At 40.5% G+C, this 27,438-nt stretch overlaps 1 protein-coding gene across 1 annotated transcript in view; it reads right to left on the bottom strand.

Annotated features, from left to right (window-relative positions):
• The window catches only part of LOC124270375, a 154,747-nt gene extending 130,386 nt beyond the window's left edge, over positions 1-24,361 (bottom strand). Inside the window, exon 1 of the mRNA XM_046705414.1 lies at positions 23,215-24,361. Coding sequence (XP_046561370.1) covers positions 23,215-23,253 — 39 coding nt within the window. The 5' untranslated portion in view covers positions 23,254-24,361. The remainder of the gene's footprint in view (positions 1-23,214) is intronic.
• Positions 24,362-27,438: the final 3,077 nt, after the last annotated feature.

Here is a 27,438-nt window from a genome sequence, read left to right on the forward strand (position 1 = left end):
GACAGAGGCTTCGTCCAGTACCCTTTGCTTGAAATACATAATATATGGTGTTCAAACTGTATGACCGACCAACCCTCACACCGTGCTCTATCAACATTGACTCTCATATATCACGCCAATGTTTGTTCACCAATACCACAGCAAAATCCACAGCGGTGATTCCATAAAAGTCACATTAAACCCTCTTGAGGATTCAAATCACATAGATGGTGTTTCAGTGATGTGTAGAACATTGCTGCCAACACTATTCGTGCCATATCACGACGGGCACACCAGCGCTAGGCTGTCACTATTCGTCCCGTGCGAGATCGAATAACTGAAACCCTGAGACGTAATCACCGCTTTCTGACCCATGAAGACATTGTAAATTGAACCACTGGAATAACCACAAAAATGATGAACAAAATCTTTTCAATCAGTGATTTTTTAAATATCATAAATATGTTAATCAACATCTCTGATCTTAAGAATTAAGGTAACATTTGCTGCGGACTAGAATCCAGCTTCACTTCCGCTTCCGGAATACCGTACTTTCCACCAAATGCTCCAACGTGTAATGAACTATCGGTATAACTACAGGGGTAAAGCGTGGATCATGCTAATGGATTTTTGTTGTTTGGTTTTAGTTCGTAATGGCTTCAGGTGTGTGGATGTATGGACCGTTTATAGCATGACTTCGCAAAAGACTCGTGGGAAACTGGCATCAGATAATGGACACATCAAACTCATGTCATGAAAGTCATGCTTGCCATAAAGAACGTTGCTTTTCCACATCTTCGATTTACGATAAGAGAAATAGAGAACAGAAATGAAGTAAAGGCCATTCATTCAGCGCCTGTGAAAATAGAACTGGGAAAAAGTTGAATCTATCCTGAAACTGGGATTCTTTGTTTTCTGCACTTCTCATACTTCCATAAACTGATGGGGCAAAAGAACCGCAAAACTATTCCCCTCAACTGATTTATGATATGTTTCATATTCAGTTGAGTATATCTGAAGTTAGCGGTTCTATATCCAAAACATGAACTGCAATTGCGTTTACTCACCTATCAGAGAATTATAATCCCCCATGGTTATATTTTAAATTATTTTTATTCAATAGTTTTTAAACTATAGAAAACAATTTACATATGATAATATATATCGTAGACATCTTATTTCTTAAAATAAGTAAGTTGGGTTTCTGTAGCATATTTAACAGCTTTCCAAAATGTTAGGGGGTCATGTGGTTTCAGATTCATTTTACAGAGATATGTTTACAGCGAAATGTACATCCACAGTTTGCTTTTAGTTGACTGTGGCTAGAACGGGTGATGTTACTAGACATGCACGATATCAAATGTTTAATAAAAACCCTTTTTAATTGCACGAAAAACGTAATCGATATACTTTCTTTTGCATCTCAGTATATATCATGGAGAGAAATAAACGGACATGACTTCAGAGCCGGAGTGAGATGGGGAGAGGGTGTGGGAGAGATGGAGAAGTTGTGGGTGTGGGTGTGGGTGTGGGTGTGGGTGTGGGTGTGGGTGTGGGTGTGGGTGTGGGTGTGGGTGTGGGTGTGGGTGCGGGTGCGGGTGCGGGTGCGGGTGCGGGTATGGTTCGTGATGGGTTGGGAGAATCAAAGAGGTTGGGATGGATGGAGATGATGCTACAAAATAGGTGTGCGAGGCAGAGAAGAGGGGGTGGGGTGTTGACTAGATATGGATCAAGTCAGGTTAATTAAAATATAAATTACAAAAAGTCCGGTAGAATGCTGGATTCGAACCCATAACAAGAGGCAGAGGAAACTATGACTGGGGCAGAGGAATCACTAGCGTACTGACATCTGGGAGTTACTTGAAGAAACAAGTGACGCCCTCTACAGTTCATCCGAATGACTGACTGACTGACTGACTGACTGAGTTTGGTTTTACGCCGCTTTTAGCAATATTCCAGCAACATCACGGCGGGGGACACCAGAAATGGGCTTCACACATTTTACCCATGTGGGGATTCGAACCCGGGTCTTCGGCGTGACGAGCCAACGCTTTAACCACTAGGCTACCCCACCGCCCTCATCCGAATGAACATACAGTTGTACATGTATCTGTACTCACAATGTAAACGGATACCTTATCTAAACGTAGACCATTTGCATAGAAAAATCACCAAACACAACCAAATCCTACATTCTATTGGCATGTGCACGTCAATCATGGCAACACAGTAATAATGTTTGGCTACAGGGCGCAATTGCAATTACTAACAACATTTGTCAGCAATAACTAGGGCAAGTGAAACCCCCTTAGTGAACCAACACAAATTACCTTACCATAACAGAGAGATGCCTGCAAGGGCATGAAAGATCCGAAACCGTAACAGTATATGAAGAGTTTTGGAGATGGGCCGTCTTCATTGATTTCCTACAAATTGTCTTAATTCGGCTGAATTCATGTTCCGCTGGAAGAGCTGTGGCCTCCGAGACCATCCAAATGTTGAAATATTGATTGATTTGGAGTTTTGTCTTACTAAGATATTATTTTCTAGTCTAGAATAAACACAGGCTCTTGGAAGAGGCAGCAAAGGCAAATGATACCATGTGGATGAAGCACCATTACTGGAAGTAAGTCGTTTTCATGGAATCAGGGGTATTAATTATTCTCCATGTTACGTGGAAAAGCTAAGTAATGTTATGTTTCAAAACAAAAGGGGATTTTGTGAGGATAATTACCGAAATGGAGGTTTCGGATTTGTGTACATTGTTCATGTTGCAACATTACGGTTTGATGGGGTGTTCTAATGTGTGACTATACTGACTGACTGAGTTTGGTTTTACGACGCTTTTAGCAATATTCCAGCAACATCACGGCGGGGGAAACCAGAAATGGGCTTCACACATTGTACCCATGTGGGGATTCGAACTCGGATCTTCGGCGTTACGAGCCAACGCTTTAACCATTAGGCTACCTCACCGCCCCCTGTGTGACTATAACTGCTCATATATGGTTATAAGCGGTATTTTCCCTTGTCCCTGGACCCGTGAAGATCCGGGTTAGAATTGGTCTTCAGTAACCCATGCTTGTCGTAAAAGGCGACTAAAGGGATCGGGTGGTCAGGTTCGCTGCCTTGACTTGGTTGACACATGTCATCGTATCCCACTTGCGTAGATCGATGCTCATGCTGTTGATCACTGGATTGTCTGGTCTAGAGACGATTATTTACAGGCCGCCTCCACCTAGTTGTAATATTGCTGAGTGCGGCGCAAAACTAAACTCACCCACTTACTCACTCACTCCATGTCCCTGATAGACTACGACAGGACTCAAACATGATTAAAGCATGCACAAACACTACATTTTCACTCGTCTTTCAAAAGGTCAAATCAAATCGGTAATTTGTTCGGCGTGTTTAATTCACCGCAGTGGGCTGGTTTATAAGTACAATTATTCCTCGCAACGTGTCATTACCTACAATTTCTCTTTTGTTGCCTTTGAAAAGAAGGATAGTCTTGAACCTGCGTAATATTTGAAGACCATCTTGTTATGGGATGGGACATGTTACTGATGCGGTTATTTGACAACGATGAGGCATCGTTGTGTATGGCTTATCTCATCTGATATCGTTCAATAATGGTGAAATACCCTCCTCACCCCCGCTTCCAGCCCCATGGTCTACCCACCTGAACCAAACATACAAGAGACCTCCGAAACCGTTTAATCTCTTTTAGATTTAAATCTCCTCATGACGATTAAGGATGAAGAAGAAATATCAGCTGCACTGTTTCCCAAGACAACGTCCAACCGTCAAATTTCCCATACTGTTGAACACTGTTCATTCGATGTCTATTTTTTAATGAACAATAGAGAATACTTTTTCTACGAAGATTTCAAGGAACGTCATACAACGCTTGCTCAAACGTTGCTTGATCAGAATTACAACATTGACGCCCTTCGAAAACATATGGTCATGTGGATGACATTTCCGATTGTGACATCAGTTGCCCTATTTTGTACCATCATGTTGCCGTGTTTATACAGGTAAGTATTTGACTTGCCTGTCCATGTATTTGTGACGGCTGCTACCGGAGTGGGAAATTAATGGTAAAGATTTGGCCAAGGGAACTTATGCGTTATGAGCAAACAACCTATGAGCCCCCATTCCAGGAATATCTGAAACATGAAACAATATTATGCATACATGTGAGTGAGTGAGTTTATTTTTACGCCACTTTTAGCAATATTCCAGCAATCTCATGGCAGGGGACAACAGAAATTGGCTTCACACATTGTACCCACTAAGCTACCCCACCGCCACTGCATACACGTGGAACAATCCTGACAAGATCCCGCCTTGGAACTCGGCCTTGAACCTTATGAACATTCTACAGCGATAGATAACTTAACATTTCTCATCAGGTAACTATCTTGGAGATATAAAAATTACCTGATAAATACCATGTATAAATGCCAAAAATCTAATCTTATCTCAATAACCACATGACAGACAATAATGATGTGGTGATGTGTACTTGTAATTTCCTTCGGTGCTCTTTTTGTACTGGAAGGAAACCCACGATCGCAAGCTGCATTACTAGTCGCGAACATTATCCCTAATATTTGCAGGGTGGCGGGGTAGTCTAGTGGTTCAAACGTTCGCTCGTCACTACGAAGACCCGCGTTCGATTCCCCATTTGAGTACAGTGTGTGATCGCTCGTTACGACGAAGACCCGCGTTCGATTCCCCATTTGGACACAATGTGTGATCGCTCGTCACGACGAACACCCGCGTTCGATTCCCCATTTGGGCACATTGTGTGATCGCTCGTCACGACGAAGACCCGCGTTCAATTCCCCATTTGGGTACAATGTATGAAGCCCATTATTGTTGTCCCCTCCCGTCAACAAATTCATCAATTTTGGCCCAAAATATTTAACAAACCCTTGAATAAGTACATTAAAACGAACTTGATTAAATCGATATATCCTGATCAAATTGCCTCATAATGGCTGCACTGTCTTACAGTTCCTGAACCATCCTATTTTCCATTCGTCCTGACTCTCCCATCTCATATTCAATTGTATTTCTTTCAAATTTTCATTTTTCAGACACACTGCTCTTATGACCCTACGTGTTCTGGTGACACTCTGTCTCTGAGACTCTTGTCTTGACACAGTAACTCGATGTTTAGTGATTCCCAATGGATTTGCGTTAAAGAGGTCGAACGGTATGTGGCACCATACTTGTTACTGACATTTATTCCTGTATAACGTAACTGATAATGGTATTCGATTTGTTTGCCTTACGTGTCGAAGAGATGGCGTGTTTATTTGCAAATCCGATGTCACATCGGGAGTCGGTTTGCCAGTTTAGGTTCTACTGTTGTCATATTTCCGATACACATTATCTGTTGTGAAACAACATGGCGGTGTGGTATTATATACCATTGCAGGCTAGTCATGAGCAAGGGAAAAGAGATCATCTATACAGGAACTGACAGTTCAGCGACACCACGGGCGTGTTCTTAAAGAATATTACAGACAGAGGTCTGACCTACAGGGCAGAACCAAAGCTTGCAATATACAAACAGTTTCTGTTGAACAAGGCGCCGGAGCTGAATTGGGCTCTAACAATCGATGGAGGAACTGGACCTCTTGTGTTGGGTGCAGAGGCTTCGTCTGGAGCTGTCTGATAACCGTTTCTTTTGTGACTGGATACAGGTCGTGTCCCCGGAGTCATGAACAACCCTTCAGATTGTGTAGATAATGAATTTATTCAGTTAGAGATGAAACGAGGTATCTAGGCAAGCAGAGAAACAGATCATGTGGTATTCCAGAAGAAACCGATGTGTCCTTGATAGGGTTTATCCCCAAAATATAATGTTCACTGGGCATGATGAGTTTTCTGAATGAGTGAGTTGGCTTTAACACCACTTTGAACTATTTCCCATTTATGTCGAGGTGTGTCAGCTTGATTTGGAAGGAACATCCAAAATGATCCAGGAACGTTTACCACTTTGCTGAAACCTGTGAAAAGGGGTGGATATCCCGAAAACAGTTATTTGTTTTGTTTAAAAAAAAAAATTGAGCATCACTTCGTCTGACAGTAAACAGTGAACGACATCACCTCTGTCACCTACCCTACCCTCTACCGCACACATGCATCTCCCAGCCGTCCTCCTTTCGGTTTTGTAAAGAGCAATGTTGTGACCTCTTAAAATCTAGTTGAATAATTTTCGTATCAAAACCTGCCAGATTTCAACGTTAATGTTATATTTTCCCTGGTCCATACGCCGATTGGACCGGAGTGAATATTTATAGGGAAATCAATTTTGAAAAAGACTGCTCATTCTTTTGGCAAGTTACTGACCACTGACTTCTAATGTATTGTTACTTTCTTACAACGAGGCGTAGGGTGGTTAAAGCGGTCTCTCGTCGCGCCGAAGAACCGGGTTCGATTCCCAACATGGGTACAATGTGTGAAACCCATTTCTGGTGTGCCCCGCCGGGATATTGCTGGAATGTTGCTAAACGAGGCGTGAAACTAAACTCACTCACTCACTTCTTACAAAGAGCAGCATCTGGATGAGGTTAAGGGAACTGGAGACAGACTTCTTGCGATGGACGCAGCGACCTCGTCTGGATCCGTCTGACCAACTTTCTTTTTAGACCAGCCAAAGGCCACTTCCCCTGGGTCATTAATGATATCAGCATGTTCGGAAGAACAACCATTGTATATAATAGATAATGCATTTATTCATTTAGAGATGAAACGACTGTTGCATTATATGGGCAATCTAACAGTCTCTACCACAAGGCTGATCTCAGTGATGCAGCTTTACCTAGCGTGTTACTACCCCATTGGAAGAATAGAGCAGAGCCAACCTAATTGTTTGTGCCCCAGACTCCAGGGATTTCGGTAGTCACCATTGAAATAGGGTGATCCGAGGTCTGACTCAGATGTGCCACTAAACTGGATACTGATAGAAAATGTGATTAAATGAAAAGTGCATACTTAACTTGTGGCAATATATATTCAGTATTCTTGCACGCATATGTGTCTGACTGTGTTGAAATCCTCCTTTATAGGAGTGAACATAAACAAACGTGACATTTCTATACTGCACTTGTCTAACATTTTGTAAATATGTACTTGGGGTGGCTGAAATGTTCTGTGTCAGCTGGGAAAAGTGCGAGTAAGCCCTTAACAGTTTGGTTGAATTAAGTACAACACGTTCCATGCTTAGAGGCTGAATGTGAACCATGTACACACAGGAACATATTTCTGTAGGCATCAAAGTTACTGGGTATTCTCTGTTGATGAATATGAACGAAAATGGGCTACTGCACTCAAATCTCAGACTGATCGAAAGGACTAACTCCTACATTCATCTATGCGGGCATGGTTCCAACTTCGGGGGATGATGCTTCTTCTGGGCAGTTGAGTTCAAGTGAGGAAGAGAAGTGAGTCTTGGAGATGATCCAAGATCAAGAAGACCTTCAGCTGCCTCCACTAAGGAAAATGTTGATAAAATACGTGATATGATTATGGTTGATCGATAACTCAATATAGAGATGAGGAGATTCCAGTGAGGATAGGCATGACGAAGTTTTCAGCGAGTGCAAGATTCCAGACTCCTGATCGGAAACGCTCAAAGTTCATAATCACCCTTGAAAATTTACCCGTATTGATGAGGTCAACTGATCTTATATGATTTGAGATCATGGATGAGTCTTGGGCTCAACATGATCACCGGGACTAAACAACTGTCAAAACAGCAGAAAGAGCAAACCTGTCCTATTCCAAGAAAGGGAAAGCCTGTTCCATCTGCAGGAGAGGTGATTGCTGTGGTCTTCTGTGGTTTCAAAGGTATCCTTCTGGCTGACTATCTTTCAAAAGGTCAGAATATTAATGACAAATGATCTGCCTTGTCGCTTGCGTGAGAATGTCAAGATGCATAGATATGTTTCAAACCAGGAAAATATACCTCAGAAGAAGTCTATGGTCGCCATGGCTGCTTTTCAGGTCTCCAAATATTGAAGAAAGAACTGCCAGGCAAGCTTTACACACATTATGACGACGTCCTTTCTTCAGAGGAGGACTTTTTAAACCAACAAGCGAAAACATTGTACACAAGTGTACTCCAGGCACTTCACCGTCCTTGACAGATGTGTGTGAACCGCGGAGAAGATTAAGTTAAAAATTAATTAGCAACCACCTCCATCAACGTGGTCCGTCGTAACTATGCTCAGAAGCTTTCAGCCTGCTCTCGCAGAGGATGATTGCCGTTTGTAATCTCGGAGCAAGACATCTAGCGCGGTGCTGATCATGATGGCTTGTTACTAATATATTCTGAACCTTCATGATCATTACAAGAGCAACGAGGGGCAGTAGGGCAGGGTAGCTGGTCAATACGAAGATCAGTTTTCGATTCCGGTACGATGAGTGAAACTCATTCTGGTGTCCCCGGTGATATTGCTGGAATATTACTAAACGTGGCATGAAATCACCCTCACTGTCTCGAGAGCAGTGATCGAGGATGTCATCATATGATGACACAAGTGCCGCAAAGAGTTTTCGGCTCTTCCAAATATGGAATTCTAGATACCACAAAGGCAGAGTAAATACCATGGTGACTTAAATTATGGTGCGTTGTAATGAAAGACGTGATTGACGGGCTTACTTGATTGCTTAACTGAGATAAATTATGCGATCTAGATGCTGATCGTTGTGACGATGTACACGCAAGTATATTTATCTATTTATCCTCTCCTGGTATACGTACACTAGGTATAATACGTATACACATCAACATAATGAATATGTGTGGGTTGAGTGTGTTGAGGAGGTTTTATGACAGGTACCTCGCATTTTTCAGCTACGTCAAGTCAGTCTAGAAATGTGAGAGGAAATCACTATTACGCGTCCGCTATCTCTCTGACGCTCGATGAAACCGACTACGATAACATCCACATAGAATTTCTCTATCTCCTCAACAAACTTTCTGTTGACGACAGTTATGTGCGAGATGGTGTTAAGTGTAGAGCAGGATGTGTTTATCGTATTCGCAAACACCCGGTGTCTTCAATTCATATATTTCAGGCGAGGGGCGGTGGGGTAGCCTTGTGGTTAATGCGTTCGCTCGTCAGGCTGAAGAGCCGGGTTCGAATCCACACATGGGTACAATGTGTAAAGTCACTCACTATTTCGCATGACGATTTTGCAGCTACGTCGTTTGAACTCTGTTTCAGCAGAAGGATGTTTTGAAGCCAACGTTTTACCATAGGAACGCGAAACGGTATTCTTTGAGCCGAGAACATGCATCAACAAGTCGGATACTCAACATGAATTCTGAACATAAATAGCTAGATATGTCCCGAATGTAACGTAAATGCTTGTGACTGTGAATGGGTGAGTGAGTGAGTTTAGTTTTGTGTCGCTTTTAGCAATGTTCCAGCAATATCACGGCGGGGGACACCAAAAATGGGCTTCACACATTGTACCCATGTGGGGAATCGAACCTGGGTCTTCGGCGTGACGAGCGAACGGTTTTACCTCAAGGCTACCCCACCGCCCTGTTTGTTTTGATGTAATAATTGATAGTTCCACGTAAAGACTCTCGAACTTTTACTATAAGTAATCGTCTACAAGAAATCATTACTAGGTTAGCCAATCCGGAAGTTGACGTCATCAACAACAAACTACAATGTGTACCGGGATAACACTGAGACTGCCATCCGATCCACTTTCAGTCAGTCATCTTTTAGCAATATTCCAGCAATATCACTGCGGGGGACACCAGAAATGGCCTTCACACATTGTACCCATTTGGGGAAACGAACCCGGGTCATCGGTGTGACGAGCGAACGCTTCAGCCACTAGGCTACCTCACCGCCCTTGAATATGATTGAACGAGTAGGGTTTAAGGGTGTTTTCAGACGTATTCTACCTCCGAGGATCGAAAAATTCGGTTTCATGCATTAAACTCTTACGGGAAATCAAACCAGAACGACGAGCATATGCTTTTAACAAGGCCATCTAAACGTAGGGATGTTAGCATGCAACTCCAGAAGATTTTGTCCAAATCAATGGCATTTCAAGTAAAGAACAGTTCTAATGATTAGGGATTTATTTCTAAATTTACATCTTTCTGGTAATCATGATATTAAATGAGATACATTAATCAATACAATTCCAAAACTATACAGCGAAATATTGTGTGCTTCTGCGAAATGCATTAGAGACATCTGCAATGCCGGATTCTCATTTAAGGAAACATTTTTTGACGAGTAATTAGTTTTAAATGTTGACTGGAAAAATGTCCTGCAACACGCCAAAACATGTCTTAGAAACATTCTGATAAAAGGATAATGTACGAAAGTCTTTTGAACTTTGGTATTGTTACATTTCATTAGTAGATATGAGCGTGATCCGCGGCAGTGAATTAGAAGAATAATAACTACTGCATCACATCACGTTTCTTTAGACAGGCCCAGACAATTTCAAGATGCTGCTTTATAAAGTGTGCAGCAAATATACATTCTAGCACGACATTGTGTGATACTCGATTCTGATTGGCTGAGAGCTCATCAAAACCGTACTTAAATGGCAGTTTAAGACCGCTAATTAAAGTGACCGATTCACCGCGTATGAATACAACCGACATGTCGGACATCGGCAATTTCTATCTCGGCAGCATCTTTGGGTTTTTTTAAGTAAAAAGCGAATGGTTTGAAGAAGAATTTCTTAACCCTAATCCCAGTGAAGAAACTAACGCGTTCGGTTTTTAAATTACATTTAGCGGTCTTAAATCAACGATAAAGGACCACAAAATTGAAAACAGAGTAGCTTTATCTTCTAAGTGAATCGTCGTTTGTTCGGACCTCGTAAATCGTTAAACTTTACCTTCCGAGCGATGACCTTGAGGCCCCGCTAACAATTTCACGTTGTCACAACGTTGTCACAACGTTATGCTTTCGTTGTTACAACGTTATTCTGTGGACACCCATTTACGTTGTCACAACGCTATAGCCAGACGTTGTGATACGTCATTTTCACGTCGCCACACGTTAAAGTTATTTGATGCGAACGTATTTTACGTTGTCCTATTAACGTTCCATTTAACGTTAATAGTTGAATAGTTTTCCCAGTACTGAACAGTACATAAGAAACAAAGCAGATAACTCACTGTAATGTTTATTTGCTTGTTGTTTTGGTCGTGTGGTTTCTGAAGCTGTAGCTGAATAGTGAAGAAAGAATCTCAAAGGGAAAGGTTTTACAGAAAACTCTATCGAGACAAGTTATAAGAAACGTTATAACGTTGTGAGGAGCCCAAAGCCTAATAGACTAAACTCTATGACACCAAGCTATAAGAAACGTTGTTTATAACGTTGTGAGGAGCACAAAGCCTAATAGACCAAAGTCTATCAAGACAAGTTATAAGAAACGTTATAACGTTGTGAGGAGCCCAAAGCCTAATAGACTAAAGTCTATGACATCAAGCTATAAGAAACGTTGTTTATAACGTTGTGAGGAGCACAAAGCCTAATAGACTAAACTCTATGACACCAAGCTATAAGAAACGTTGTCATAACGTTGTGAGGAGCCCAAAGCATAACGTTTCCTCAGGGTAAACTTGCAACGTTGTTAAATATTACGTTGTGACGTAACGTTATATAATGACTAATTCTCATAACGTTACCAATCTACAACCTTCGCACAACGTTGCAAAAACGTTATGAGTTAGCTGGGGAATGTAATTAAACAAACTGTACTGATTACTCTTGTTGGTAAGTTCTTATTTCTAAATACCTGACGGTTTTACTAAATTTCACTGAAGAAGATATGTACTTGTTTGAATTTCTGTTACCCGTATGACACGGGATCGATTCCGAACGGGGCGGTGGGGTAGGCCAGTGGCTAAAAGATGACTGACTGAAAGTGGATCGGATGGCAGTCTCAGTGTTATCCCGGTACACATTGTAGTTTGTTGTTGATGACGTCAACTTCCGGATTGCCTAACCTAGTAATGATTTCATGTAGACGATTACTTATAGTAAAAGTTCGAGAGTCTTTACGTGGAACTATCAATTCTTACATCAAAACAAACAGGGCGGTGGGGTAGCCTTGAGGTAAAACCGTTCGCTCGTCACGCCGAAGGCCCGGGTTCGATTCCCCACATGGGTACAATGAGTGAAGCCCATTTGTGGTGTCCGTCGCCATGATATTGCTGGCATATTGCTAACAGCGGCGTAAAACCCAACTTACTCGCTCACTTCTTTTGTCAAACCGTAAAACGCCTGGAAAACAAGAACCCCAGCTGGATTCATGAAGCTTGTCATATAATGACTTATGTGCCGCTAATGTCTCATCACTCTCATTAATGGCAGTTGGTATGGAATCGTGTACCTCTGTAAATAATTGTCAGACATGCCTTAGAAACTGCTGTCACGGATCTCTATAGCCTCATTTACCGTTGTAATTATTACCGTTACCATATACCCTTTTCCCGAACCCCAATCTTCTGACACGAGAATAGGATCCTCATTAAGAAAATGAATGGGCCAAACTAATGTATTTAAGAAACACGGAGATACCTGTCCCTGATCCAACTTTCACCAACAGCAGGGGCTGTAGGGTAGCCTTAAATGACGTCTCATTATGAGACACTTCCCTGCCCCTCTGTTTCCATGCAAATGTCTTCATTTCGCGCTTGCACTTGAGTAGTTTATGTGGAAATTATTAAATATGATGGTGAATAAAATTAATAATTGAATTATTACAAGTCGTTGATGATAATAATCATATATACAACGTAGCATAATATTCTACAGTTTTTATGCGTTATCATTTTGGGACGGACTTAGACCTGGGGTAGCTTAGTGGTTACAGTATTCGCTCGTCACGACGAAGATCCGCGTTCGATTTCCCCCATGGGTACAATGTGTGAAGCCCATTTCTGGTGTCCCCCTCCGTGATATTGCTGAGATATTGCTAAAAAGCGGCGTAAAACTAAACTCACTCACTCAAAACAAACATGGTGAATTAAAAAAACCCGACCTTCTGACATTGCCCTCCTGAAGAATCAAACTCGGTCGTCTGCGTGATCATTTAAAAAACTAATCTGCACAAACACCTTCTCTACTTGTCTATTTTGGGGACAGTCGAACAACACTCTTATATGAATACCTGCAAATTATTACAGGTTTAAGAATACAAAGGCAATCTCAACGTTCTTTCACTTCTCCACCATTGTGTGAGGTTTATAACCCACAAACGGGGCGGTGGGGTTGCCTAATGGTTAAAATGTCGGCGCGTCAGCGTGACGAGCCGGGTTCGAATCCCCACATGGGCACAATGTGTGAAGCCCATTTATTGTGTCCCTCGCCGTGATATTGCTGGAATATTGCTAACTCACAAAAACCGACAGAACCAACTAACGTTGACTACATTTTACACACAGCGCAGTATTGAAGATATATAGTAAATCTGAAATCGATACATCGGCAAGAAAACGACCCAATACGCTTCTATTATGATTGAAAATGCACTCGACGGTGAAACCAGAGACCATATAATATCATCAGCAGTAAGGCTAGAATGAAATCCACTTCTCCTGTGTATAAAAGCAGTAGAGAAATTGGAGCATCTCGTCTAGACAACTCATTCCTTCAGATAGGAACGGCATCCTTGACAACATGGTCTGGAGCGACTTCTACAACGGGTCAGCAGCAGCGACGGACGAATAGCCAATCGTCGTTAAAGCCGCATCGAAGACACCCGAGCAGGAGCTCGCCTTACGAGACGCGCTGGACAACAATAGACTTATAAACATCTTGCGATCAACGGTCTTGTACTTTAGTACTTGTGTAGGAGAACAATGGGAAGAGACCATTGACTTTGACACAAGCATTTATTTTATTGTGGTTTGAATACTGTCTGCCGTAATGGAAGCAGGGTGTTACTGCAGAGGGTGATGAGATGTCAAGATAGACCCAGGAGCTCGTGTATATGGTCCGTCGTGTTTAGCGTGATCTCAGAGAGTGCAGCATGGCGGGTGATAAATGGCGACTGTTTATTGCCCAGAGGGGTTCCGAGATTGATCATGACATTAGCGTGATAATGGAACACTCACGTTTACTTTATTCTGATTTAACCGTTCGAGTCTGTTGTCATTTCGGAATGTGCCCGTAACAAAAGGCAGCTTGGTTTTACAAAAGTGCTCTGTATTTTGTGGAAACATGTGGTGTTGCTGGGCCATCAAGGTCACTAGACAGTGGTGGGGAGCATCACTATCTCCTGAGATATTGCGTCATATTTTCAGTGGTTGTCAGATTGAGAAAAACCGTGGATGACGGTTTTTCATTGTTTGTTGTGTAGCGGAGATTTTCCATTCTGGGTTTTGTTGGAGTTAGTTGTATATATAGATCTTTCATTTTACAGGAGTACAATTTAATATTTGCCCAATTGTGACAGAAAAAGAGGTGAATTTACAATAATGAAAATAGCTGAATAACACACACACAAACGCGCGCGCGCGCGCACGCACACATACACATGCACACGCACATACAAGCACGCACACGCACGCTAACAAATAGCGATCATAAGACACTGCAATCACACACTACAGCCCGGGGCGGTGGTAGTAGCCTTGTGGTTAAAGCGTTCGCTCGTCACGCAAAGGCCTGGGATCGATTCCCCACATGGGTATAATGTGTGAAGCCCATTTCTGGTGCTGGAATATTGCTAAAACCGGCGTAAAAGTAGTGAGTCAGTGAGTTTAGTTTTACACCGCACTCAGCAATATTCCAGCTATATGGCGGCGGTCTTTAAATAATCGAGTCTGGACTTTCCAGTGATCAACAGCATGAGCATCAATCTGCGCAATTGAAAACCGATGACATGTGTCAACCAATCCCCTTTGTCGCCTCTTACGACAAGCATGGGCTACTGAAGATCAACATTCTAACCCGGATCTTCACGGGTGCGTTAAACTAAACTCACTCACTCACACTACAGCCGGACCCAACAGTCACACATTACAGTCATTGGTATTACAATCAACAACGCGAGGCGCCTGTACACTTATGGTTGTCTGAAAACCAAGGAATATTTCCCAACCACTTAGAAAATTAACAGTTTGATTTGCTTGTAGAAATTAAAAGAAGTCATATAATGAAAACAATGCAAACGAGTGTATAAAGGGTTATGTTTTGTTTGGCGGAACTCATATGATGTTGTTTTCCCATGTGTTCATCACTCATCAGTCATGATGCTGCTAAAATCAAATCAAATGAAAACAGAAAACAGAAAAAGCACATTAAACAACTCCATCATTACCAAATTGATGTAATCTGCTGCCATTCTATGGCACTGTATTATATTCTACATCATCCCACTGCGAATACAGAGTGTGTACATTCTTCAGACCAGGTCGAGGAATTTATTCATTCAAACCATGACTTCGTTTGCTCATTTATGTAAATATCCCGACACCCAGATAATTAAATTGGTAACAGCATATTTCTCAGAGGAAGGCTGATGGAAGTGAAATGGATAATATAGTTTATATATTAGTAGGCTCCTGAATTTCTCTTATTACTAATAGATTAAGTTCCTTTTAGCGTCTCTATGGCAACTTGAGAGACTGGAAATGCCGATAGTCATCACATTTGGGTGCTCTTCAGCAGTTATATTAACAGCTAGCCAATGTTTGCCAAGGTATGCTCAAAGCCCTCATCCCTAAAGCTCTGCGGGAAATGAAATGAAACGCCAGAGAAATGAAATGTGAAATAAATGACAAGAATTAAAAATACATTTTCGAATTATCCTTTAAATGACGATCATGATATAAAGGTCTCGAGATGCATCGAATACAAAGTGATTTATTAATATAGGATCATACATGATCTTCCTTAATTCCCCGTTGGTATTACGTATGCCATTAAGTAAAGTGAGTGAAATGGGGTTGTTTATACTGTTCTTTTGGACGAAAGCCCGAAGAAAAGAAGGCCGTAGGCATTTACCACATTTGTTAAAACTTCGAGCACGAGTATGGCGCTATCAAATCTAAAAATGTAATTTATGCGGATCAGGATTCCAACCCACAATCGTAGGTTTCTGACATGCCCAGTCAACGCAACTCTGCACATCCAATATGACCCCACATCTTAAACTGATGAAGATGTATGAGAATAACTCTAGAAATATTACGTCAACATACTGACTGACTGACTGACTGACTGAGTATGGTTTTACGCCGTTTTTAGCAATATTCCAGCAATATCACGGCGGGGGACACCAGAAATGGGCTTCACAAATTGTACCCATGTGGGCGTGACGAGCGAACGCTTTAACCACCAGGTTACTCCACCGCCCACGTCAACATACACAGAAAAAGGTCAAAATTCAATGTTCTCATTTGGGAGTCAAACCAAGTCTTCAATGAAGTAAACTTCCTTAACCAATAATATACCTCACCAAAACAAGACAGAACAGACCACAATCATCTAATGAGTAAATTAATGGTTCTGACTCCAGGATAGTTATCAACTGTACAGATCGTGATGTTAGATATCTCGATGTTTCTCACCAAGATGCTTCCCGGCTGGTCTGTGTAGGTTATTATAGCGCTATGGTGCTGATAACTGCTTGTCATCCCCCATCTTAATGATCTGCCTAACATAATGGGAGCAGGCAAACGGTGAAGAGGGAACAGAAGATTACATGGTAATAAACACAACAGAGGGAGATTGTGTTACGGTGAAAATATAGCAAAATTGCAATGGAACATGTACAAGTGCCTTCTATAATATCTATAATATGCAGGTTCCGTGGGCCAGTGGTGTAAAATTGCAGCATTAATTCTGAAAGATATGAATAGAAATTCCCTGTATGTCATAAACAGAGTTTCAGTTATGATTGGGTTTTATAGGCAGAAGTTTGTTGACTGCTGAATCATCATGTCGACATTGATGTTCCTTTGGACATATTCAACGTATTGGTGTTAATGAAAAAAGGATTCGAACAAGGCCATTTTATATTTGTTAATTTATTGTCTATGTTTGGTGATATACTAGTCACTCGGTGGTCTTTAACATGTTTCAAAGTCCATAAATACGATTCAGATTGCACATTTGAAAATTTGAATTCGTAAGTTACCTCCCTTGTTTTTAAAGTTTGTCCAACTTCAACCATATCGATGTGGAAATAGGATTGTGGATTTTGCTTCGACTACTGTTACCCGTCTGTTATGGGTTTCAATATTATTGATCGATGCTCACTCTATCAGTCATTAGGTGCCCCGTCACGATGTCAATATTCTTATGATCATATAATGTCTCCATCTTAAAACACCATCTTCCTTCCAACTACATAAACAGCCTATTTGTAAAATAAGTCATTATTGTTAAATAACTCATAATTGTAAAATAAGTCATTGTTGTAAAATAAATTGTTGTAAAATAAGTCATTGTTGTAAAATAAGTCATTGTTGTAAAATATGTCATTGTTGTAAAATAAGTCATTGTTGTAAAATATGTCATTGTTGTAAAATAAGTCATTGTTATTGTTGTAAAATAAGTTATAGTTGAAAAATATGTCATTGTTGTAAAATAAGTCATTGTTGTAAAAATATGTCATTGTTGTAAAATAAGTCATTGTTGTAAAATATGTAATTGTTGTAAAATATGTCATTGTTGTAAAATATGTCATTGTTGTAAAATATGTCATTGTTGTAAAATATGTCATTGTTGTAAAATATGTCATTGTTAAATTAGGAGCTTGTCAGCTCTGGACCATAACGAATCAAATAGCAAAACGTTAACAAAGTCGCATATACGTTTACATGTATACCTAAACACTTCTCATGTTGCATTTATGATTAACTATGTATTCAGCCATTAATTTCTCGACTGCATACATGTTTTTGCTCCTGATATACTCATAATGAGACATAAAACCTTGATGTGTTTTCTAACAAGAGTTAGTGAATACCATTTTAATTGCTGCTTTTTCTTTGCACCATATGGCGTGAGCCATTTCTTAATACTCATATAGAAGAATAGGTAGGGGTCCTATATGAGATATCGGTGGTACTTTAGACATACAGTGAAAAAAGACTTATGTCATGTGATTGTTTGTTTGTTGCATCACGCCGCACTCAGCAATATTCCGCCTACATGACAACGGTTTGTAAATAACTGAATCTGGACCAAACAATCCAGTGATTGGCAACATGGTCATCGATCAATGGAAATGGGATACGATGGCATGCATCAACTAAATCAGCGAGTCTGACCACCCAACCCCATTAGTCGACAAGCATGGGTTGCTGAAGATCAGTTCCATGCAGGATCATCACGAGTAATGTTATCTGTCATAAAAATAAATGGCGTTTAGCTGTTCTGAAAGTAAGAACTGCAATGTCCTGTGAGTAATGTGTTTCCCTATGCTATAATTACTACGAGCATGGCACTGCAGCAAAGTTGTTTCAGCTGGGCCACATTCGACCAGACAAATCCATGCTATGATAGATGAGACCAGAAGTCTGCCTCCTTAACCCCACAGAAAGGCTCGCATGTGCATGGACTCATGTTATTGAGAACCAGAGTAATTAACCACATGGACATCATCGTATGCTAGACAAATGCTTCAGAAGATCGTCAGACAGGAGTCACAGTAAGTTCACTTAAACACATCAATCTTCAGTCCACACCACAGAAAGACACTAATTGTACCATTACTGTATCTATCTGATATAAATGATTTGACACGAAAAGACCTTTTGCTTTAAAACAACGGACATAGGTTCAGTGTGCTATATATGACATATCTAAATGATCCGAGCATCTCTTTGATAGTGTCCTGGAGATGTCAGTGACGCACGGGGGACAGGAATAGCCACCTAACGTCACGCCGATCTATTTATAGTCTTGTTTTTATCCAAAATGCACTTTTTCATATCCTGTCTTGTCAAGAGGTAGTCAGCCCGAGGTGGGTTATGTTTTCTTTATTCAAGTTCTATTCAAGCTTTTTGTATTCTGCACTGTGATTTTTGTAATAACACCACGATGTGTAATAAGGGATCCGAAGTTGTGTTGATCGGGTATGAAGCATTGATTTCTTGAATAATTCATACGTTTGTCATGGATTAAGAAAACTGCCAGCATAAAGGTGAGAAGAAAGAATGAAACTCTTCATTATAACACCGGAATATAGTACCAGTAAAGTGGCATACACATTTTCCTACGTAAATATTTTATCCCTAAGACTGGCATGTTCATGTTCAGGTGCTAAACTTAATGAACGTGTTCCTAGATTTTCTTTATTTTGAAAAATAATAGAAGGTCAAGAACATGAAGCTTGAAAGCTGGGGCAACCATAGATTATTTTGTTGATTTCTACGTTGCAATGTTTGACTTTTGACAAAAGTATTAGTGCTAACAATAGGTTGTCTTGTGTCTATTTCTACGTTGTAATGTTTGACTGTTGACAAAAGTATTGGGGGCAACAGTAGATTATGTAGCGGCTATTTCAACATTGCAATGTTTGACAGATGACAAAAGTATTGGGGCAGGGGTTGAGGTGCAATTGTTGATTATCTAGCGTCTATTTCTACATTGGAATGTTTGACTGTTGACAAAGGTATTTGTGTCTTTTTCAGCATTGGAAGGTTGGACTGTTAACAAAATTATTGGGGAGAACAGTAGATTATCTAGCGTCTATTGAAACATTGGAATGATGGACTGTTGACAAAAGTATTGGAGGCAACAGTAGGTTATCTAGCGTCTATTTCAGTGTTGGAATGATGGACTGTTGACAAAAGTGTTGGAGGCAACAGTAGATTGTCTAGCGTCTATTTCAACATTGCAATGTTGGACTGTTGACAAAAGTATTGGAGGCAACAGTAGGTTATCTAGCGTCTATTTCAATGTTGGAATGATGGACTGTTGACAAAAGTGTTGGAGGCAACAGTAGATTGTCTAGCGTCTATTTCAACATTGCAATGTTTGACTGTTGACAAAAGTATTGGAGGCAACAGTAGGTTATCTAGCGTCTATTTCAATGTTGGAATGATGGACTGTTGACTAAAGAATTGGAGGCAACAGTAGATTATGTAACGTCTTTTTCAATGTTGGAATGATGGACTGTTGACTAAAGTATTGGAGGCAACAGTAGATTATGTAACGTCTATTTCAATGTTGGAATGATGGACTGTTGACAAAAGTGTTGGAGGCAACAGTAGATTGTCTAGCGTCTATTTCAACATTGCAATGTTTGACTGTTGACAAAAGTATTGGGGAGAACAGTAGATTATCTAGCGTCTATTGTAACATTGGAATGATGGATTGTTGACAAAAGTATTGGAGGCAATAGTAGGTTATCTAGCCTTTATTTCAATATTGCAATGGTGGAGTGTTGACAAAAGTATTGGGGCAACGGTAGATTATCTAGCGTCTATTGTAACATTGGAATGATGGACCGTCGACAAAAGTATTGGGGTAATGGTAGATTATTTAGCGTCTATTTCTAAATTGCAATGTTGGGCTGTTGACAGTATTTTTCGAAATACAACCCTCCTTCTTAACCGCTTTTAGAGATTACCTGTTCTACAGTGTAGAACTATTGCTTATACTATTCGGGATAAATAGATCTACATAGATGTCTTGGATTGTTCGCTCTCTAAATCGGTTCCTAACTCAGACAACAACATCAAGAACACCATCATCACAGACCCACAACGACGCATTGACAATCGCTGGCTTCTGACGTGATTTGGCCATCACGGACGCAATGGCCTTCCAGATCTAGACGACTCATTTTCTTCTCTAGTGAGAGCGACAACTCAAGCAAAGCGTTAGATGAGACAGCAGCGACGGCTTTCTACGTCATCGTCTTGGGTCAGCCTGACCCAAGTTACACATTCTCTTCTGACAATCTAAATAATATTACGCAAGATTCGCAAATTCAGTAATACATGCGTCACACACATCACAAGAGTCTCTCTGATGAATGCCTTATACAAGCTGGTAAGTCCTCTCAGCTGATTATGAAGACGCTGTTCTGTGATATAGCTCTCGACAGATCAATCATTACAAAACAGGGTTATTTGCCTATAGGAACGTGATAGTTAGTAATCACATAGAACCAGCTCGCTCAATCGCCATCACCACATTCATCATGTCAATATGTCTGTAATAAAAATTGCTACCATACAGAGAACCGCTTCACTGCCGACTCGCCGACACCTCTCAACCCACGTACACTGAGACATGGCACTGGTATAGGATCCAACGCCGGGCAAATATGAATTTCTTAATAATTTTCCCGCCTGTGATCATATTGCTTGAGTAGGCATTAACCCATTTTATCGAAAGCAGATACATCTAATTATCCTGTTCACTGACTTAAAGAATTTGATACATATTTTCGATTACCGTTCATAATTGCTTTGTCGGGATTTTCAGGAATTTTAAGATACATATCATACTTATTATATCTATTGAATTACGATTAGAGGAACCATTTTCAGAAACGGATTGGAACATAAAGTAAATATGTTACCATCTGCTGTACTTATGTGCAATCACATATCTTAGTGTTTGTCTGTTGTTAACAACGCGAATATAACAGCTATATGGCGGTAGCTTGTACACTACCTAGTTTAAACTTGACAATCAAGTGATTGACATCAAGAGCATCGATAGTAGGCAATTTGAATAGGATGACCTTTCCTAATTAAGTCAGTAAGCCCGATCTCGTTAGTCACCTTTTACTAACAAGGATAGATTGCTGAAGACCATTTCTAACCCGAATAGTCAGGGTGCATCTGAATGAATTAAAAACGAATGTATGCTAAGTAGACGTACATGCAAAATACATGGCATATTGATAATATATGTGTATGGTATACAAATAATTCAACTTCAAGGGAATTAGGAATGGTTTCGTCCCGTAAAATATGTAATATTGATACAGACTTGATAATCCGTCTTTTGTATCACCACTCAGTATCAATATCCAGCGGATGGTAATGGAGGCAGCATGGATGGTAAGGGGTTGTGAAATTTTAATGGTGGATCTCAGCTTACTAGACAAGGAATAAAGCTTCTGTGACATTATTTGTGTATTAATATTTCAAGAACAGAGTTTGAGACTTCGTAACACCATCCACGTCTGAAATGGTGCTTGTGCACTGAGTTCATCATTTCAGAGAGAAAAACATCGGTATTGATTTATTATCAATATAGAGCTTGCTCACTAAGACAAGCTATGTGGAATCAGGCGATTGATTTCCAGTTGCATTTGATCAAACCTGGTTTCATTGTTCGTATTTCTTTTAGATAATGCAAAGCATTGGGATAAATGCTGATTCTGCACTGTATTGACCATTCGTATGGAACAATCATGTACGAAAATAGAATTATTTTGATTATAACACCTCGCAACTAATAACAATACTGACTGACTGAGTTTGTTTTTACGCCGCTTTTAGCAATATTCCAGCAACATCACGGCGGGGGACACCAGAAATGGGCTTCACACATTGTGCCCATGTGGGGATTCGAACCCGGGTCTTCGGCGTGACGAGCCAACGCTTTAACCATTAGGCTACCCCACCGCCCACTTAGAACAATAACCTTCGTGTTCACTTGTGTTGAATATCAACATTATCATGCCGTTCTTAAAAGTACACAACTAGTCGGATATCTCAGGTTTGTCTTCTGATCCAAGAAGACCATATATGTTTGTATAAACAAGCGCATGCAAATACAGTCCGGTGTTCCTAATCACCTGTAACACTTGTTAATGCCGAACAATTGCTTGTAAATACCAAAGGACCGGGAACAAATAGAGTCATTCATTTTGAATTTCCACGGCACTGTAGAAGAAATGTGGATCAATACTCATCCACTGGCCTTGGAAGGCTGCCCCAAGTCCCCGCATGTGTAAAAATATAGTATTTGATTAAACTAGAAAAACTCCCATACATTCAGGAATGATAAGTGAAGGTTCTTTATGAAGGACTTCCAGTTCTGTCTTATAGCGAGAGATGCAGCACCATTCTTTTGTGTTGGCATTGATGTATTCAAACATATATTTTGTACCGGATTGAATGTCTATCAGACCTGGATTACTCGGTTATCTTCTTCAGATATACTGACATGAGCATCAGAACAAAATGATGAATATTATTATGATCATAATCATTAATATCAGAGTGGTACCTACCCTTATAGCACTGTCCTTCCTCTTTCCATATCGCGGCATTATCGCTTCGTATTGTCACACAAACACACGATAAAGACCGATTCCAGTGGATCATTCCCACGATAGCTCAGTAGTCGAGCATAGTACTAATCCAGCACTAATCCACGGGGCACAGAAGCACTAATCCTTGCAACTACAGCCGCTTAATCAGACAGTTGTGCATGAACGATATCCCTGAAATTGCTTCATCCAAAGAGGAGACCTCAGACTTCAAAATCGATCTGAAAATAAGCGACAGACGTGACGGAATGATCAGCAAACATATACTCTTATCGTGACCGTGGGTTGTTACATACTCGGGTGGGTGGAGCATTAGAAGCCTCCACGTGTCATCCACACTTACAACAGCAATACATTTCACAAATATATAGACGCTACAGAATTCCTCTCAGTTGGTATGCCCAAGAGAATAATTTGACCACCTAATCCCAAAACAAAACATTTTGTTTCGCTGCTCTGCAGGTTTAAAGCGTCTGCACCTTTACGCTCGCTTCAATTCTCCAATTCCTGAAGGGAAAATCAGCAGGGAATTCTCACATTAGTTCCTGGTGACTAAATCCTTAGATTCTGGATCTAACGTTGGTCGGTGTTTTTACAATCTGTTATAAAATTTGATAAGGCTTGGCGCTTTTTCTGCTTCCTGAAACCATCAAATCGAACATCTACGGAAACACCTTGGAGAACTTCAAGGTAATTCCTACTTTCCGTCGAAGGGTGAAGTGTAACGTAATATCCTCCATCAAGAAGGAACATAGTTCATAAGCCTAACTTCCAGACAGTGTTCTCTCCTCAACAACAGAGATTATACACGATTCCAGGAACCCTCGCGTTTCTTCGGCGGCAACGTTGGGCTTGTGTGATCAAGGGAGGCTGGACCGGAGCGACTAGCTGTACTACTAGAGAGAGGACCGTGTTGCAACTGGTTATTGATCCTTCAACATGGGACATACCGAGCAGGCTAACACAGATGTCTTTAGGTGTAGTGTAGCACCGGCTTATCTCACTCCATAGCAAAGGTGAAACGAGCATTGGTGCGGCTTTTTAGTGTTGTTTTGTCTAAGAAAGGTACTTAGCGGTTAAGACTGTAAATATACTCTTTCCTTCAGTATCATAACGGTCATTTACAGCTGGGATATGATTGCGAAAGTCTGGGTCCGGCTAACGGTTCCATTTCCTTAAGGAACCAATCATGGTAAGTAAACTTGCGAAGGGATGGGATGGGGTATTCACTTGTGTGGATTGGTTAGGGGAAACAATAATGAGAATTTACATCATTTACACATTTTGATGTTGAATTCGATCTGCGTGTTTCTGATTTCCGAAGAAACACGTGGCCCTCGGTACTCAGGTAAACATGAACAGATATGCAGGGGTGTATAAAAGAGCATCCTGTCAGTAAATATGATACGGTTAATAAGCTTTCTGTATTCGTATAGCACTATATGCATTCTTTGGTGTTTCTCATAGGGGCGTTAGGACTATATGCATTCCTTGATGTTTCTTATAGGGGCGTTAGGACTATATGCATTCCTTGATGTTTCTTATAGGGGCGTTGGGACTATATGCATTCTTTGGTGTTTCTTATATGGGCGTTAGGACTATATGCATTCCTTGATGTTTCTTATAGGGGCGTTAGGACGATATGCATTCGTTTGATGTTTCTTATAAGTGGGACGTTAGGACTATATGCATTCCTTGATGTTTCTTATAGGGGCGTTGGGACTATATGCATTCCTTGATGTATTCTTATAGTGGGGCGTTAGGGACTATATGCATTCCTTGATGTTTCTTATAGGGGTGTTGGGACTATATGCATTCCTTGATGTTTCTTATAGGGGCGTTGGGACTATATGCATTCCTTGATGTTTCTTATAGGGGCGTTGGGACTATATGCATTCCTTGATGTTTCTTATAGGGGCGTTAGGACTATATGCATTCGTTGGTGTTTCTTATACGGGCGTTAGGACTATATGCATTTGTTTGTGTTTCTTATAGGGGCGTTAGGACTATATGCATTCGTTGGCGTTTCTCATTGGGACGTTATTATTGATTTTACATGCATTCGTTGGTGTTTTCTTAGTGGGACATCAATATTATATGCATTCGGTGGTGTTTCTTCTTGGGACGTAGAAGATTATATGCATTCGTTGATCTTGGAATGACTATATGCATTTATAGGGCGTTAGGACTATATGCATTCTTTGATGTTTCTTATAGGGTTTTCTATATGCATTAGGACTATATGCATTTGGATGTTTCTTATAGGGGCGTTAGGACTATATGCATTCCTTGGTGTTTCTTATAGGGGCGTTGGGACTATATGCATTCCTTGGTGTTTCTTATAGGGGCGTTAGGGCTATATGCATTCTTTGGTGTTTCTCATTGAGACGTTATTATTGTTTTTACATGCATTCGTTGGTGTTTTCTTAGTGGGACATCAGTACTATATGCATTCGGTGGTGTTTCTTATTGGGACGTAAAGATTATATGCAATCTTTGGTGTTTCTCATAGGGGCGTTAGGACTATATGCATTCCTTGATGTTTCTTATAGGGGCGTTAGGACGATATGCATTCCTTGGTGTTTCTTATAGGGGCGTTAGGACTATATGCATTCCTTGATGTTTCTTATAGAGGCGTTGGGACTATATGCATTCCTTGATGTTTCTTATAGAGGCGTTAGGACTATATGCATTCCTTGATGTTTCTTATAGGGGCGTTGGGACTATATGCATTCGTTGGTGTTTCTTATAGGGGCGTTAGGACTATATGCATTCGTTGGTGTTTCTCATTTGGACTTTATAATTGATTTTACATGAATTCGTTGGTATTTTCTTAGCGGGACATCAATACTATATGCATTCGGTGGTGTTTCTTATTGGGACGTAAAGATTATATGCATTCGTTGATGTATTCTTAGTAGGGCGTTAGGACTACATGCATTCGTTGGTGTTTCCCACTGGGATGTTAATTCTATATGCATTCGTTGGTGTTTTCTTAGTGGGATATCATAATACTATATGCATTTGTTTCTTATCACTAGAATATTTACACTATATTGTTGTTGTTTGGGACATTGATTATATACCCATTCGGGCTTTTTTTAATTGGGACATTAACACTTACGACATCCGTTGATGGTTTTCCGTTTTTCATAAACAATATCTGGAACCGTTTGGGACATTAAGAATATACCGATTCGGGCTTTTTTCATTGGGACATTAACACTTACGACATCCGTTGATGTTTTCCAGTTTTGCATGAGCAATATCTGGATCCGGGCATTTATAATATACACATTTGTTGGTGTTTTACCATCATGTGTTGACAATATATGTATTCGTTGGTTTTCCGCTTCTTCGGACATTCACAATTTTTGCCCTTGTGTTTTGTCATTTTAGCCATGCGTGCGGCGTTGTTTTCTCATTTAGGCGTTGTACATGGAGCATTGAAAGGGCGAATCCGGGATTTGAACCCAATACTCGAACCCCCTACGGAACGCAACTATGTACAGTAAATTGCTGTGGTTAAGTCGGGTCTGTGCTCTCAATCGGAGACAGTATCACAATTTCCCCCGTGATGTTGGAGAACATGTCCTGTTTGGAGCGAAATCAAGTTGCTAATCAAAGGCGGAGTAAGCAGATAAGGCGGGGAAAGATAGCAAACAAGATAGCAGTTATCCTATGATAGGAGGCTAACAAAATCACGGGATGCTGATAGTATAGTTGATACAATACTTCAGTTAGCCAACAGGATGAAACAATTATGGAATGCTAAGAAGGCCATTAAATGTATTACGGGTTATAAACTTTACTATGGAATGTTAACACAATAATAACACTATCACTGATTGCTAACATTATCAAAGAATGTTGTCGCACCGATTGCTAACAATATCAAAGAATGCTGTCGCACCAATTGCTAACAACATCAAGCACTTTATAACGTAACACAAAGCACGTTAACAATGTCAAGGAATGGTAACCATACAAAGGAATGCCAACAATGTTAAGGAATGTTAGCCGTATGAAGGAATGCTAACAATATCAAGGGGTGCTAACCATATTTATGAAAGCTAGCAATGTTGAAGAATGATAACCACGTTAAAGAATGTTAACAACGTCAAGAAATTATGTTAACAATGATAAGGAATGCAAACCATATGAAGGGATGCTAACATGGACAAA

Source organism: Haliotis rubra, unplaced genomic scaffold (assembly GCF_003918875.1).
Source record: "Haliotis rubra isolate DU_JTF1 unplaced genomic scaffold, ASM391887v1 Scf151, whole genome shotgun sequence".
In the NCBI taxonomy this organism is placed as follows: Eukaryota; Metazoa; Mollusca; class Gastropoda; order Lepetellida; family Haliotidae; genus Haliotis; species Haliotis rubra.